The sequence below is a fragment of the Triturus cristatus genome, chromosome 4_2 (genome assembly GCF_964204655.1).
Source record: "Triturus cristatus chromosome 4_2, aTriCri1.1, whole genome shotgun sequence".
In the NCBI taxonomy this organism is placed as follows: domain Eukaryota; kingdom Metazoa; phylum Chordata; class Amphibia; order Caudata; family Salamandridae; genus Triturus; species Triturus cristatus.
The window spans coordinates 840,501,870-840,519,202 of NC_140586.1; the positions used below are offsets into that span (position 1 = coordinate 840,501,870).

The following is a 17,333-nucleotide window of genomic DNA, read 5'->3' on the forward strand; positions in this document are numbered from 1 at the left end:
GTGGGTGCAGACCCACTGTACTTCCACTGCGTCTGGGCCTCAAGCCTATTCAACTGAAGGTCAGAAATTGATCGAAGACCGCCTTCAACCCATCTCTTCCGTGCCTTCATGTCACCCTATTATTTTCTTTTCATAGCTCTCTGAAGAAATACATGCAATGTAAGTTCTACCCAAGCTCCTTTCAAACTTCGAGTCATTTTCATTTTCTTATGTACATGTATTTCATAAAAAGTCAGAGATAAAATTGTGCTTTTAAGCATGATTGTATGCTTGCAAGAAAGGATTGGCTCTCAATTCTTTTCAAATAATGACCAGTGTGTTGATGACGTCATATTTCAGTGGTCATAGACAATGATGGTCAATGTTTATGGGCTCAGTGTTTTGAGCTTCATTGAGCAAGAAGAGACAGTAGTCCCTACATCTCTATCAGTTACTTCTTCATTCCACCTAGTCTCTTCCTCCATGTTACCTGCTGGTGTGCTGCCTGGCTTCTGCCCTCATACGGTTTGGTGCAGGTTTCATAAGATCCTGTGCATGGTTTCATAGGATCCTGTGCTTGGGTTGAATCACTTTTGTGGTGCAGGCCTGATGCAATTTTTTGGGGGGTATTTAATAAGCCACGCAAAGCCACTTTATCTGGGTTAGTAAATACAAAGTAACACAAGGTTGTGTTACCTTGCGTTGGGAAGACGTTCCATAGGTGGCGCGTGAGCATTCCTGTGCATCCACCCATTAATTCTGGCGCATTCCTAGATTTACTAAAGCTAGTAAACGTGGGAATGTGTAACATGCTACACCTTCGCCAGTGAAGCAGAACGTGGAGAAATATCTTTATTTATCCTTGTTACTTTCTCTTTCTGTGCGTAATGCATTCTTCAGCACACATAGAAAGAGGGAAAAACCCTGCAGTCTCCCTGACTGTAACCTTTTGTTATGTGATCTCTTGTCTTACTCTGTTCTCCATTGTAGGCCTGTATGCTCCCTGCACTTTATCACAGCCCTCATCTCTCCCTTCTATCTGTAGAATGGCTCTAGTCTTGCTGTGCTTTGTGCCCCTTGAGTGTAGTTATCATACGTCCTGTGTATGTGCTGTGTTACTCCCCACTCCTTAGGATAGTTGGACTGTCTACCTGTGCTCTGTCCATGTCTCACAAAATTTTCTCTCCAAGGCAGGTCTGCAACCTTTCAGTGCTCTATCACAAGACTCTTCTTTCTCCTATGACATGCCTTTGAGTTTTCTGTTGATAACACAGAGAGAGGAGGAGGGTAAAGCTAATGTACGGCCCTCCAGAGAATCAATTAAATCACAAAAACAGGTACAGCAGCACCAGTAAAATAATACTAAAGAGAAGCATAGTAGATATGTTGTTTCCTAACATTCAAGGAACAATATGGAATCCAGAGGTTGGACGTCACAGCACTTCTTCCATGAGTCTAAGAAAAGTCATCCTTATTGGAAGAGGGAATCTCACACACCTAATAGTGTCATGCTTCATCATCGGCATGCTCTTCCCACCCTGGTAGGTCACTACCACCAGGGCAGACTCAACCTTCTCGAAGACATTAAAGGAAGGAGGGAGTTCCTAGATAAAAACTACTGGACAAGGCGGGATCCAGACTCACTAAAAATACCTCGGTTTTCCTCAGTTGTCAGCTTTATTAATGAGGACATCGGGTTCATCTAAAACCAACCACGAGTGGGTATATTGAGGTCAATGGCTCAAACCTGTTTCTGCCCAATGATGGTAGCATAAAAGGTCTGTGGCATTCTGCAGGGCTTTGAGGATCCCTACGAATGGTTAATATGACTCTAATAGTCACTCACTAGAAACCCTTTAATGGTGTGAACTTCCTCTTAAGCCAGGTGAATCCTACCTGGAACTGGATCCAGTTTTCTACACACTCCTATTCCGGAAGAGAAAGACACATATTACATTAATTGACAAAAGTTAATAAAACAGGGAAACAAATAAACTTTCATACATCAGCGTTAACTTATAATATAATAAAATCGGGGGGTTGGGCATGCAAGTGTATTGTCATGGCACATCACTGCAAACATGAAAAACATGACAAGTCAAAGAGCATGGAAACCCTCTTGAGCGCACATGCAGCTGTGTATGTGTCACAAAACAGATAATATTACTAATAACAAGTGTATTCCATACCCTAGACTTTATGGGATACCAGCTTCCTGGTCACGTAGTGGGTGATATACTTTGTGGTCACACAGTGGTTTTAAAATAAGTCATTAGTCCTATCTAGAGGGGGGGTTACTTGCCCTTTCACTTGTCACGCTTTTCATGTTTGCAGTAATGTGCCATGACAAGGCACTTGCATGTCAACCCCCCTGTTTTATTATAATATAAGTAAATGCTGATGTAGGAAAGGCAGAACATTGTTTTTCTGTTTTATGAACTTTTATCAAGTAATGTAATCCAGTTCCAGGTAGGTTTCACCTGGGTTAAGAGGTAGTTTATTTACACCCCTTTAAAGGGTTTCTAGTAATTGACGATTAGAGTCATATTAACCATTCGTAGGGATCCTCAAAGCCTTGAAGAATGCCACAAACCTTTTAGGCTACCATAATTTGGCAGAAACATGTTGGCTGAAGAGACTGGTTTGAGCCATTGTCCTCAATATAACCGTGATTGTTTTGTAACAACTGAGGAAAAACTGAGGTATTTTTAGTAAGTCTGGACCCTGCATTGTCCGGTAGTCTTTATCTTAGAACTCTCTCCTTCCTTTAAAGCCTTCGAGGATAGTGACCTACCAGGTTGGGGAGAGGATACCGATGATGAAGCATGACACTATTAGATGTGTGAGGGTTCCTCATGGACTTCTGACGCATGTCAGAAGTCCTGTGAAGTCCAAACTCTGGATTCCTTATTCTTCCTTGAATGTTCGGAAACAACATATCATCTATGTTTCTCTTTATTATTATTTTTCCGGTGCTGCTGTACCTGTTTTTGTGATTAATGTGAGTTTTCTGTGCCCTTACTCTATTCAGTTTGATCTGACTCTCTTCCTTTCTCTCCCTCCCCCAGGTTCTGGCACTGCCTGGCCTGGTCTGGAAACAGCTGACTGGAGAGCCTGTTAGTTGGAGTGGAGACTTTCTAGCTGTGGATTCAGTGCTGGTAAGTAGTGAGCACTAAGCAGTGTGGAGGTGGTGCATTGAATCTCAGTGTGTTCTGATTTTTCAGTGGAAGAAAGATGATAGATGTTAGAGAAAGCTCCAGTAGTAGCCAATATTATTCCGCCTCAAAATGGTGTTACAGTCCTCTGATGTAGGATACCTCTGAAGGAACCCACCCTAAATCCCATCAACCCCACTCCCTCCCCCAAAGTGTCTGCTTCTCGTCTGTATTTATGCCAATCAACCATCGTATCTCTGCACCCTTTTTTATCTATCCAGTTGAGAATCCCTCCTTCTGCATCCTGCAACCTCAATCCCCAGGTCAGAGGTCAGTAACTTTGTAGCTAAGCTTGCACTTTGTAATGCCCATACATGCATACATTACATTTGTTTTATTTAATGGTATCCAAGGAATGCAAAGAAGAAGGTGGGCAAGCACACAGTTGTATCAGCAGTTATTCAATATGAAGGCCTCACACAGTTTCTGTGCATCCTAAAGCTCAAGATGATTCAACTTGCATGTAGGTACTTTTTTACCTCATTTCCATATTCATAAAGTACATGAATAGATCACATTACATTACAGCAGGGGAAGTGTCAAGACAACTTGTCAACTGATTTTTGTCTGGAAACCTCCTTAATCTCTTCTAATTTGATACATTTATGACTTGATACCAATTGATTGAATGCAAGAATAAAATTATGTTTTACACTTAAAACCTTCTTTTGGGAATTATTCCACGTATTTCTGCAAAAATAACCAAACCCCTCTACACTGTTGCATATACTTACCTTTCTCAGCGGACAGTCTTTGAGGTCCATGCAGATGAGGTGAAGGATCAATTAGAAAACAACAACGGTCATAGTAGAGGGTCTGTGATGTACCTCTGAGAAGCGGTGGAGACACAACCCTCAGACACCTAGGTAGGTCTACTATATAGCACCCAGAATTGGTGGCATTGTACAGAAACCTTAGTAAAGGGGATGTGTGGCCCACCCAGAGGTGGTGCAGGCACATCCCAGTGATGTGTCAATAAAGGCTCTGTGGGGTTCCCACCGAAACGGTGAGGGCACAGCATCAGCGGGAGTTCTTTGTGTAGCCCTCAGTTGTACTGAAGGTACAAGCCAAGTGTGAGGAAGAGGATTATTAGTTGGGATGGATGGTAGCCCATCATATGTAATAATCTCAGTATTCTTGTTTTCTGGTTGGATCCACAAAGGTTTTAGTAATTGTAACCTGAACTCACTTCCTCCCCAATGGCACAGACCAGACAGGCTTAACTAAAGAAAATATGCATTTAGTACCAAAACATTTAAAAAGCCAAAAACACAACACTAAAAATCCCAATTTATAACGTTAGAGAATGTTTTAATTAACAAAATGACATCAAAACAACAAAAATCCCCAAAAAAGGGAACTGAAGAAATGTAATGTTTTAAGTTTGAAATAAAAATAACTTTAAAATGTGCAAGTGGCAACTGCAGGTAACTGGTCGCACTAGATCGGGACAAAGGTATGGTTTAAGGCTGACCTTGATGAAGCGCTGGTTGGATACACAAATTCATCCCAGTCAAAAAGTTACTTTCACATTTAGAATTTGTTCAAGACGGTAGATTCTTCAGGGGAGCTACAAGCTCGATCTGAAGACTGGCTCATCAACGACAAGTTAACAAAGGACAAAGTCTAAGTGAAACCATCAACAAAGGCAGGAAAAGCTTACAACGGGAAAAGTCGGAAGTTCGCACCCAAAAGCCATCGGTGTCGATCGGATACTGCTCAGCATCGGCCCAGTGAAGATTTCTGCCTTCGGACTTAGACTTTTTTCTGGAAGTCAGATTTACTTAGCAGGATGCAGACTGTAACTGAAGAAGGTTTGAAGTCATCAGATGCCTGTCGTTGTTGGGCCTGCTGAATCAGATGTTCTGCCGTGGAGCAGAACACAGTGGGAGCTGTAGGGAAGTCAAGCCCACTGGCTATACAACCTCGTCAGATAGGCTGACAGTTGGTCTTGGTCCCACAATGGTTCTCCAGCCTGAAAATCAGAAAACATTTCTAATTCCCATCCTTTAGGTTTGGTCTTGAGAGGTACACTCTGACACCAGCCAATGATTCCAGGACCTCAGGACTCACTCCAATAGAAGCCATCAGCAGGCTCCAGGGCAGGTTATGTCGAAACTGGTCAGTAGAGCTCTTCCAGGGAAGTGGGATTTTTGCAGCTTTGTGTCCCTTTAACTTACTTAACAAGAGGTCAGCTACCTCCCCCTTGGAGTCCACTTCTTTGTCCTGGGAAAAAGTAAGAGCAGGTTTAACTCTTAGGGTTCTCCACACAGGTCTCAACAGCAGGTGCAGTCTTTCTTTTATGTTCCACAGGTCCAGTGGGGTTCTGAAGCTGGTGCCCAGGGTTGCAACATTCATGCCTGCAGTAGCCTACATATAGGAGATGACCTAGCATTTGGCCAAGAGGATACTCCGTCGCAACAGTGACAGAGTACTACCTCTGCCTGACTGAAAGTCCGCTTGTTTGGTTTATGGACGGGCAGACCTTACATATGTCAGCAACAGAGACTACTCCACCCCTTTCGCTGACGTGCTCCTGCAGTGAATGGGCAGTTTTCTTAGTCTGTCACAACCGGGTAAACCCTGGTGGGAAGGGGCAATGAAAACTGCAAAGTGACCCACACTCCAGGGAAGACCACTCCCATGGTGTGGGAGTAATTTGTTTTTGTGTTTTCAAAAACAAAATGCCACTTAAGAGTTTGGGGGGGGGGGGGGTTGGAATGTTGCTGGCTGTGGAGCAGTTACAAGAAAGATCATGGCTGGAGTGGAGGAACTTGGTAAGTGGAGTGTGTACTACTGTTGATGGTGATAACTTTGTACCAGAATAAACCCTGAACCACAAATTGGAGAGTGATTATTTTGGAGTGACCTCAACAAGTATGTATATGTACATGTGAAATGAACACCCAAGGAAAGACTTTCTTATAGGTTCCCAGTGTCTAGCAGAATTTTCAAATTTGCGCTGCAATACTGTCTAACTATAGGTAGAATTAACCTCCCGCAGCCTGTTCACTTTTTATTTTTGGTGAAAGAAGCGTGGAGATTAGCTACCACCAAAGGAAGAAAGACTCTTTTCCATGACAATTTATTCTCGGATCACAGAAACTAATCTTCTCTCTCCTCCCCAGTGAGACCATATAGGTTTTATTTAGAGAACCTCGTACCCATGATAGTTACTCATGCACCAGCACTGAGTTAAACATCTTCCTGTTCTCTTTGCTGCTTCAATTCCTGTTTTTCTTCATTCGCCACCCGTCTTCCAAGGTTGTAAAGCCATCTCGTTTGTGTGTCTTATTTGACCCAACATAGGCTGGGTTTCGTACTAGTGAAGGTAGACCAGTAGCCCATTGCAACTCACTAGCAAACATCTGCCACTCTATAAGTTGCTTTTGTAATGGTTGCAGATGTGGTACCCACAGGCTGGGCTTTCCTGCCATGAATCTTCCACCAACCACATAGTGAAATCCCCAGACCCTGATGTTGTGGTTTGGTGTCGGCGGTAGCTCAAAGTTCAAACTCTGATTCCCTCATTGCTATTTGAGAGACAGCCTGTTTTGACTGCTCTGTCCCATAGGTGAATCTGCTGGAGGTGATGGAAGTGATTGACAAAGACACCTTTGATTACCAGTTCTGTGGAGAGCTAACGTACACCACCGTGCTTAGTGACCAGCAGGTGGTGGAGCTGATCCCCAACGGTGCCAGAACGGGCGTAAGCTACGAGGACCGCAAGGAGTTCATCCGCCTGGTGCGAAAGGCGCGCCTGGAAGAGAGCAAGGAACAGGTAGGGGTTGGCAACACCAATGAGTGAAATCACATTCATCATTATTAGTAGAATATTCACCGAATTGTGTTATTCACTCAGTAGCGTTACTAAACTAATCTTATGCATGAAATATTTACAGAAACGTTGCTTGTGCACTTACGCCTATTTCCACACCAGAAAGCCTGATAGGTATCCGTGCATGAATATTTTGTGGTGCTATCAAGAAAGTGTGATGGTCCAGGTTGTCGGACAGCTGCCTTCTTTACTGTTCAAGGCTAGACAAGCAGGATACACATCAGATGAGGAGTTACTACAGGAACTGGTATAGATGTATTCTTAGATACAGCTGCCACCACACACAGTGCACATAGAACATTCTCTCAGTCCACACTCTTGAGAGGTAGCCACCAAACATTTCCATGCCTGCTTACCACTCTTAGAATAATTTCATGGGGTCCTCCAACATAGAAGGAGATTTTCTCACAGTAAAACGAGATATGATGGGATGTTGGAAGCAAGCTGAATCATCGTAGTAGGCCTTGAGGGTGTTTCCTCCATGGAAACATTCATATTCAAAGGCGCTTATCAATTTATACCTGGGAATATAAACAGGGGGCTGAGGGGCATTTTGAAGGACATATCCAAACACTGCTCTGTATTAACTTTTTTTCTTACACTGTGCCATGGAAAATATGTTGTAAATTAGGGCCAGGGTGTATAAGAGAATTTGTGATCTGGAATGCATAGACCAGTCAAGCCATTTTGACAAAAAGTATGTGCATTATTACCTTATTATTTGCTTATGTTTGCACGTTTAGAGTTTCAAATATTAAAATGACATTTGCTCATCTCTCTAAAAAGGTGATATTGCAAGGACATTTGAGAGATGCTGTTAGTTTACTAAGTGCTGAAGGAGTTTTAGTCATCCTGGAAATGAGTAAAGGTCATAAAACCAAGTTACTACTAAAAGGTAACGATTACTAATCTGCAGTGGCATAATTCTATAAGGCAGGCATCAGTTTGCGCTTCTCCATGTCTGGTGGACAAGGTGAAATTCGTAGGTGTCTAGATTGAGGAGACTCTGTCCTTAATAGACCCATAAAGGGCACCTTTTCCGGTTGTATTTACATCATGTGCTCCTTAAAGAAAGTTCTCCATTTTATACGCAGAGCAATGCCCAAACAAGTAGTCACTGCCTTCGTCCTTTCGTACCTCTGCAGTTGCAACTGTGTTTTTTCTACACCTTCCAGCCAAGGAGCTGGAAAAGGTGCAACACATACAAAATTTGGGATGAAAGTTTGACCAACTTAGTCAATATAGATAAAGTTTGTATTGCCTCCAAGTGCAGTAAAGAGCTCAACTCAAATTTACTAAAACTTTGAACATTGTAGCATCCTTAGTTGCTGCACTGCGTAGCGAAAAATGGAGCGAGCAGGACAGCATCATATCTATTAAGATGTGACAGTGTCTTCCTCTATCCCTGCGATGCCTCACTTTAGGCTGCCAGGCGCCAAGGCAGACACCCGTGATCTATTGGGCAAGGGTGTATGCGTTGTGTCAAGCAGAGCTTTGGTACAGAAAGAGGGCCCTTCAAGTACAAAAACTGTCCTTTAACACGTTTTCCACTTTTCCTGCATGCAGAAGAAGCACACATGCACAGCTGGAAAAATCTGTCGAAATGGAACATTTGTCCTTGTTATGCCTGCCTCAAGAAGGCATAAGATTTTAAGGGAAATCCCTGTCTTTGATTGTTTGTGGATAGGGATTTGCATCACAACCCATAGATGGTTGCATGGAAACTTCCATGTCCCACCCATGGAACAAAGCAAAAACCAAAAGAAATGATGGACGGAGTGTTGAACATTGCAAGCACTCACCCCCAGTCAACTGATCTGGGTTTAATCCATCACCGTTCTTTAGCCCACTCTGCCACCCCAGTTCAGAGATGGCCATATGCAAATCAGTCTGACCCTTCGCCTCATGGGAACAGTCCAGCCCGAACTGCCAAGCCATGTCTTCCCTGGACCGGAAACAAGCTTCCTAGGACCGGTTTCTGGCATTTCAGCCGTCTTCAACCAGGCTTGCTTGAATCCAGTGGCAAAGTGAGCAAGGGACTCACGTCTGAGCATACCCTGCCAACTTATGGCGTACAAAGCAAAAACCAAAGGAAATGATGGACGGAGTGTTGAACATTGCAAGCACTCACCCCCAGTCAACTGATCTGGGTTTAATCCATCACCGTTCTTTAGCCCACTCTGCCACCCCAGTTCAGAGATGGCCATATGCAAATCAGTCTGACCCTTCGCCTCATGGGAACAGTCCAGCCCGAACTGCCAAGCCATGTCTTCCCTGGACCGGAAACAAGCTTCCTAGGACCGGTTTCTGGCATTTCAGCCGTCTTCAACCAGGCTTGCTTGAATCCAGTGGCAAAGTGAGCAAGGGACTCACGTCTGAGCATACCCTGCCAACTTATGGCGTACAAAGCAAAAACCAAAGGAAATGATGGACGGAGTGTTGAACATTGCAAGCACTCACCCCCAGTCAACTGATCTGGGTTTAATCCATCACCGTTCTTTAGCCCACTCTGCCACCCCAGTTCAGACATGGCCATATGCAAATCAGTCTGACCCTGTGCCTCATGGGAACAGTCCAGCCCGAACTGCCAAGCCATGTCTTCCCTGGACCGGAAACAAGCTTCCTAGGACCGGTTTCTGGCATTTCAGCCGTCTTCAGCCGGGCTTGCTTGAATCCAGTGGCAAAGTGAGCAAGGGACTCACGTCTGAGCATACCCTGCCAACTTATGGCGAACAAAGCAAAAACCAAAGGAAATGATGGACGGAGTGTTGAACATTGCAAGCACTCACCCCCAGTCAACTGATCTGGGTTTAATCCATCACCGTTCTTTAGCCCACTCTGTCGCCCCAGTTCAGACATGGCCATATGCAAATCAGTCTGACCCTGTGCCTCATGGGAACAGTCCAGCCCGAACTGCCAAGGCATGTCCTCCCTGGACCGGAAACATGCTTCCTAGGACCGGTTTCTGGCATTTCAGCCGTCTTCAGCCAGGCTTGCTTGAATCCAGTGGCAAAGTGAGCAAGGGACTCACGTCTGAGCATACCCTGCCAACTTATGGCGAACAAAGCAAAAACCAAAGGAAATGATGGACGGAGTGTTGAACATTGCAAGCACTCACCCCCAGTCAACTGATCTGGGTTTAATCCATCACCGTTCTTCAGCCCACTCTGCCACCCCAGTTCAGACATGGCCATATGCAAATCAGTCTGACCCTGTCCCTCATGGGAACAGTCCAGCCCGAACTGCCAAGCCATGTCTTCCCTGGACCGGAAACAAGCTTCCTAGGACCGGTTTCTGGCATTTCAGCCGTCTTCAGCCAGGCTTGCTTGAATCCAGTGGCAAAGTGAGCAAGGGACTCACGTCTGAGCATACCCTGCCAACTTATGGCGAACAAAGCAAAAGCCAAAGGAAATGATGGACGGAGTGTTGAACATTGCAAGCACTCACCCCCAGTCAACTGATCTGGGTTTAATCCATCACCGTTCTTTAGCCCACTCTGCCACCCCAGTTCAGACATGGCCATATGCAAATCAGTCTGACCCTGTGCCTCATGGGAACAGTCCAGCCCGAACTGCCAAGCCATGTCTTCCCTGGACAAGCTTCCTAGGACCGGTTTCTGGCATTTCAGCCGTCTTCAGCCAGGCTTGCTTGAATCCAGTGGCAAAGTGAGCAAGGTCCTAGGATGCTTGTTTCCAGTCCAGGGAGGACCTGGCTTGGCAGTTCGGGCTGGACTGTTCCCATGAGGCACAGGGTCAAGACTGATTTGCATATGGCTTGGTTCAAACTGGAACGGCATGGTTAGCAAAAAAACGATGGAATTAGGCCCTGATCTCTCTACTGGGGTGAATGTATGACATTGTTCTGCATTCTGTCCATCAATTGTTGTTCTTGCATTTGCCACCCATGGAACGGCCTCTTGGGAAACTATCCTATGCAAATCCTGATTTGTGTAGGATAGTAAATTCCAGCATAGCACTTTGCTTCAGATTTGTGCCACAAAAGTAAGGCAAACCCAGCACAAGGTGTTTGTAAATATGGGCCCCCGTTTGAAGCTGGTTGCTTCTCCAAATGCATTCTCCAGCAGTCTAGCAGGGTCTAGCAACCAGTTACTATTTAAGGTAGTGCATATAAATATAGCTTGAGCCAGAGGGTGAGTGCTCTGTTAACTATGACCCAAACTCTAGAACTCTCTTCCTTTTTGGCTTTGTCAACTGGAAAGCTACATCCTCATCAGGGAGGCCCTCAAGTCATACCTAGTCTGTTTTTGTGGATTGGAGATCCTGGTGGGGATTCTTTAGGCATTAGTCTCATAGCACCATGATGCTCCTTGGAGGCCTCAACTAGTTACCCTGCGCAACCGTTTTCACAACAGACTTCCTGTAAGGAGGACTTACAGTTTTTGTAACTGAATCTCTGAACCATGGTATTCCTTTTCGCTTCTCTTATCTGGTCTTTGTCTTCCTCTGTTCTGTCTGTCCCCTCCTGTTTTCCTCTCCACCCCACCCCCTTCTCTTCTCCAATCTGCCCTGAACCTCAGATTGCAGCGATGCAGGCTGGCCTGCTGACGGTTGTCCCCCAAGCTGTCCTTGATCTCTTGACCTGGCAAGAGCTGGAAAAGAAAATTTGTGGTGATCCTGAAATTACAGTGGAGGCCTTAAAGAAATTTGGTGAGTAGCGTTAATCATTCTGTGTTGAATTTAGAGTGTTTCTCCATGAGTCATGAATAAAATAAAACAATTTCTGTGTTTCTTCCCTACATCACTGCATAAAATCAACCATATGCTCAGGTTGGTGTATCTGTTGTATCTATCTCTATGAGGAATTAGGAAGATCTCAGGTTCCCTTTATCTCACCACATCACATGTGTGTGTGTGGTCCTCATAATGATAGGTAGGTTATGTTGCTGGTGGGTGTATGGGTATATGTGTGTGTCTTTCTGTGTCCCAAGTGTGGACTTCGAACCTTCCATAAGTGTTTAAATCCATTATTTCAGCTTCAGAGTACGATCTTTCTCATATCACTGTATGCAATGAGGAACTTCTCCAGATGTTCCAGTTATTATTACTTATATCAGATCTGAAAATATAACACTTGCAGTTCAGAATAAGCACGAGGCAAGTATGCCCACATTTACTTACTGAGTATCCTTGCCCACCTTAGGACTCCTGTTCCACTCATCACTCAATTCCTTAGCATCAGCATCAATAGGGCTAGTATTTGCTCCTTTTTTCATTATTTATGTCACTGATGCAGAGACATTTTCTTTTGGAACTTTCATGTATTTCTTAAGCTTCCTTCTCATGGGATGTCCTTTTCTTTTAAAACTGTATTGGATCATGTAGCTCACCCTTAGTAAAATAGGTCATATCGCTTGTCCAGCCCTGTGCACACTAAAGCCTGCCTCCACTTGCCAACCTGGCTTGCCGTCTCTTTTCTTCCATCTTGCTGGTTGAACGCTGAGTGCCTGCTCTCTCCGGGATGTTACTTGTCTCCCTCATTCACTGGATTCACCACAGCTTTTCTTGGGTGCCCACTCTATGCTGCAGAAAGCATTTAGACTTGAGAGGTGGATTATGTACTTTCAGATAAGAACAGGCTTCAGCTGCTGTGCCTGGGTCATTGTCACAGGTCGACAGCTGTAAAAACTGCTAAATACTGTTTCTAGTAGCTTCTGGAAGAACCTTTTCAGTTCTGGAGTTCTATAACTTTATTTTCACTCCATAAATTGTGGGGAGATGACTCTTGTTCTTGAAGGCTTCCATGTTGGGTTTATTTTCTTCTCAAGCTCGGTAAGATTACCTGCTCTATGTCTGTGTACATAGACCTTCTTTGCAGCTGGAGAATCAAGACAACCAAAGGGGCTGCACAACCACGCAGAATTAGCCCCTTCTGAGACACTTGATTCTGAACCTGCTGAAGACAGAAAGGATATCCTACATGTGCCATTTTAAGATATCTGGAGAAATAAGTAAATGTCAGTCCCACAGTGAGAGGCATTTACTTAGCTGTTGCCTTTCCATATGAAAAACCTCCGAATATTTGACTTTTGAGTACCTTGGAGTAGAACTTGCAGTTAAAGGTTCCGCTCCGATTGAACTGCACACTATCTACCACCCTCCTGGTGATCGCGCCCTCTTTGCAAAAGAATTAACCAACCTAGTAACCGGGTTCTCCCTAACTGACACAAAGGACGTGTTCTTAAGCGACTTTACTGGAATGATTCAAAAGACACCACAGTCCAAAGTCTCAGCAATCTTCTTGAAAAAAACAACCTTAAACAACTCTGCAATGAACCAACACCCATTAAACGATCCACTCTAGATGCGATTATCACCAAAAATGAGCTTGTCTCACCTAGATCGATCTCACCCACTGGTCCGACCACCATCTCATATTGTTTAAAATTGATAACCACATCAGATCCCAACCAACCTCAACTGATAAACCTGAGCACTGGACCAGGAACATCAAATAAGTCCCAATAACTGAACTGGAATCCAGGATTTGTGTGCAACTACAGCATCACCCTCTCACACATACCATTGATGACCTCATTGCACACTTTAATACAGTGATGACAGATTCTAGACCAAGTGGCTCCACGCAAACTAAAATAATCAATATTTATCCAATCAAAATCTTGGTTCAACACATATATTAATAACGAGAGGCGATGACTCAGACATGTGGAAAAGACATGGAGACAGAACCCCTTGAAAATATACCTAGCTCTACTTAGAAGCGCACGGCTTTCATAGAGCACATTTATAAAGAAAAGGCCTCTTTTTCACCACCAACTTGACCATGATAAGAACAGACCCAGTGAGCTCTTCAAAATTGTTAAAAGTTAAACCACCCTCACATTCCTACATAAAATAACATCCACCAATGAATGCTGCAAAGAAATTGCCATCTTCTTCATTGATGTCACAAAAATATATCAAACCTTCATCTAAGTCACAAAACTGCATCCCTCCTAACCTTCCCCACAATGCTTACTAATGACCAAATGTACCTAAATAATACTAATGGCAACCATGTTCTCACCCAAGTGAAAAACAATCCCAATTGGTCTGACTTCAAACTCATGACAGAATGTGAAGTCTTCAATGTAATCGCGAACTTAAACCCTACTTCCCATACTATGGATCCCCTCTCATCCACAGTAGTACAAAATCTCATTCACATCATTGCCTCATTCTGGGAAAAAATCACCAACACATCTCTCGCCTTAAGCTGTGTACCTGTTCCCTCCAACAAGGACAAATCACACCCATACTCAAAAAACCTGGGCCAGACCCTAATGAGATCAACAACCTCAGACCTATCTCGAACCTCCCGTTTCTAGCCAGAACTATGGAGAAGCACATTTTTCAACAAATTAACCAACATATAGGTGATTTCAACCTCCATGATACCTTCCAATCAGGATTATACAGAAACTGCCATGCTCAATATCTCAGATGACATCCACAGAGCCTTAGATGAAGTTGAAGCATGTTTACTCATTCTTCTTGACCTATCAGCGGCTTTCGACACCGTAAATCACTCAGCATTACTTGAGACACATAAGATCTGCTCTAGTTTTAATGGCACAGTACTAAAATGGTTCACATCTTACCTTCAACACGGATCACAACAAGTTAAAATCAACTACTCTCTCTCCAAACCCACATGAGCTACTCTTGGTGTACTCCAAGGCTCAATTCTCTCCCCTTTCCTCTTCAGTCTCTTCATAGAACCCCTTACAATCATCCTGAAGCAAGCAGGGGTCAAATATCACCTATATCCTGATGACACGCAACTCTACTACAAAATCAAATGACACCTTGATGCAACACTAACCAAGATACAAACTTGGGTTAATTCGAACTACTTAAAGCTGAATCTGAACAAAACTGAATTCATACTGTTCTCCCCTAAAAGTAACCACCTACCAATCAAAGACTGTCTCAAGATCCTGGATGCCCTTAATTGCTCCCTCACCCTGTCCAACTCTGTAAAGTCCTTAGGCATCACCTTGGACAATAACTTGTCAATGAATGATCACATCAAAATCTCAGCCAAAGGAGCGCTTTACACACTAAAACACCTCAAGACAATTAAACCATTCGATCCCCCCAATGATTTCAAGACAGTAGTACAATCTCTAGTCCTCTCTAAACTGTAGTATGGGAACGCCATCTTCGCAGGGACGGCAAAAATTCACCTCCCCCTAAGGTCAGTTCTAAACATGGCAGCCCGGCTCATACCAGGTCTTAAACCGTTTGAACACATCACACCAGGCCTCAAGATCCTCAACTGGCTTCCCATCGAAGGAAGATGTATTTACAAGACTGCCTTCATCACCCACAGTGCCCTTTACACACATACCCCTAACTATCTAGACAATAAACTTACGAAAACAGGAAGAACCAGAACTCTGAGAAGCTCCAACTCACTTCTCATACCTCACAAACTGAAATGAAAAACCACCCAGACTCGCTCTTTTTCTGGAAATACAGCCAGGATATGGAACGCACTCCCTAGAGATCTCCTATGCTACCCCTCCTTCAAAAAGAAAGTGAAACTCCTCCTCAACAAATACTTTACCACACATGCCAACTGAACTATGCTCCAATATATCTCTCTCTCCATGACTCAACCGTTTGTGATAGTTGGTTATTTATTTTTTCAGCCGTTTAGTAGGTCATTCACTCTTTGATTTATGTTGTTCTAATTTTTCCGCATACTGTAAACACACCTTTTTTGCTTACTGATTCTCTTTGTCTCGTTTTTATGCTTGCTCTTGAATCTAAGTTTCTAGTATCATATACAGAGCTACGTTATTTTATTTCTCATTTTATGCATCCTATGTAAAGCTACATTCTATTTCTCATTTTATGTAAAGCGCTCTGATACCTTCGGGTCTAGCGAGCACTCTATAAAACTAATGAAATAAACTAAATAAAAATAAATGGTCATCGCAATATATTCCTGGCAAGTGTGTGAAGGTGGAACATTAATCCTTAAAGAACCCCGTTCAATGTATGAGAGATCCCGCCACATCAAGGAAATGCCTCAATATACCTGATAGCATTTCTACTACAAATGCAGTTTTAAGCTCCTAGATATGGGAATTGGGTATCCAACACCCAGAGAAGCTGAGGCAATTACCTAATCTCCACCACAGTCCCTGCTTCTACAGGTAACCTCACAGCCTGGTGACACTTTACTGTCTGCTCCATGATCCCAATGCCCAAGAAGGTGTGATTTAATTGAAGTCACCTGCTGCACTTCCAAACAGATTTTCATCCTGACTGGAGAAACCATCCAACGTCACTCCACCCACCTTGGCACCCCATAACTTCTAAGGCATATTGTGTCACCTTTTTGCATGGTGCCCTATGACAGGTGGAGGTTCTCTTTGATAGCCACTGCATCTATCAGGAGTCAGGCATTTTGCTTGTAGTGCTGATCCATGTATGCTAGAATTCAAGGTTACAGCAAATAACAAAATGTGCCTATTTGGATTTGATATCACAAATTAGCGTAAATACACAATAGGCTACACTTCAATGAGCCACCTCAGAACACTGACATAGTCATACACACAAGATGCATATGTCATGAGTCACGCTCGCAAGGACGTGCACTCGGCATGTTGTCTGAGACAGGATTCATGCCGGGTTAAATAGATCTCGAATGCACGATCATTCCTCAGTGGAAGGAATGCAAAGCTGTAAACCAGTGGTGTTAGACCTTAGAGGAAGTAGGTAGCGTTCATTTTAAAGCTGCATAACTAGACTTGAATAATTACTGCTTAGAGCCATTGCACATACTACATTTAAAACCATCAACTCAGTCGCCTTCATGACAACTGTCAAAAACAAAGTGAAGAAATAACTAACAACTGCAATTTGGTCACAAAGCCATGCCAATTACATTACAAGGATTATGACTACATGTAAAATCGCATAAGGGATTATCCTAGACAAATCAATTGAATAAAACTGACCCCTGTGGCAGTTTTAACTCTGGTCTGTGACAAACCATTGAAACTGACCTTGCCAAGCACATTTATTCCAGTACCTGACTGCAGTGTGAAACTCCCCAGATCCTACAGTTTAATAACAACTACCTCAATTTAAAGGTAAGAAGGCATTAAACAATACATACAGAGTAGTGGTAGCCACTCTTTAGTTATAGTTACGGTTACCAGAGATAGGAATTCCTCTGATTTTTGTCCCTTAATAAGTGTGCAACCGTTTGACAAATCTTTGCAAAACTTTGCTGACTTATTGCACCTGTTACATTGGCAA

At 43.5% G+C, this 17,333-nt stretch overlaps 1 protein-coding gene across 2 annotated transcripts in view; it reads left to right on the forward strand.

The window, feature by feature from the left end:
- LOC146835224 (E3 ubiquitin-protein ligase HECTD3-like) overlaps positions 1 to 17,333 on the forward strand; it is a 479,862-nt gene that overhangs the window by 375,830 nt on the left and 86,699 nt on the right. For both annotated transcript variants that reach the window (XR_014960692.1, XM_085602813.1), the window contains exons 15-17: positions 3,048 to 3,137; positions 6,769 to 6,975; positions 11,570 to 11,699. Coding sequence is in view for 1 of the 2 variants with exons in the window: in XM_085602813.1 (XP_085458939.1) it covers positions 3,048 to 3,137; positions 6,769 to 6,975; positions 11,570 to 11,699 (427 nt within the window). In the remaining variant the exon portion in view is untranslated. The remainder of the gene's footprint in view (positions 1 to 3,047; positions 3,138 to 6,768; positions 6,976 to 11,569; positions 11,700 to 17,333) is intronic.